Here is a 395-nt window from a genome sequence, read left to right on the forward strand (position 1 = left end):
CCCGGCGCGGGGACCCCCTTCCACAGCGAACAAAGGGATTAAAACATGGTGGGGACCATCTGGAACCAGGACTAGGAGGCAGGAGATCCCCCCCACCAGGGTCCTGACCACCATCCAACACAGATGGGCTCTTGCTTCAGTGCTCACCTCCCGCTGCGTGGCCGAGGCAGCCGACCTGGGCCTCTCCTGCTCCGACTTCTCCATCTCATCCAGGAAGCTGATGATGCTTTGGAGCTTGGCCTCCGAGAGCAGGGCCCCATCCTCGGGGACCCCCGGGGAGTGGTTCAGCTTCCCAAACTTCTCCAGGTTATCCGCAGTCAGGGAATTGGAGCTGGGCTCCTGCTGGGCAGACACGGCTCCCAATGAGCACCCGGACGAAGGCTCGGGAGAAGAGG

The 395-nt window shown here is 62.8% G+C and overlaps 1 protein-coding gene across 1 annotated transcript in view; it reads right to left on the reverse strand.

Annotated features, from left to right (window-relative positions):
- Positions 1 to 395, reverse strand: part of CEP131 (centrosomal protein 131kDa) — a gene marked incomplete at both ends in the record, with an annotated part of 5,923 nt that overhangs the window by 3,445 nt on the left and 2,083 nt on the right. The window contains 1 exon segment of the mRNA XM_010013150.1: positions 122 to 339. Within this exon segment, the coding sequence (XP_010011452.1) occupies positions 122 to 339 (218 nt within the window).

Source organism: Nestor notabilis, unplaced genomic scaffold (genome assembly GCF_000696875.1).
Source record: "Nestor notabilis isolate BGI_N333 unplaced genomic scaffold, ASM69687v1 scaffold28030, whole genome shotgun sequence".
NCBI lineage: Eukaryota > Metazoa > Chordata > Aves > Psittaciformes > Psittacidae > Nestor > Nestor notabilis.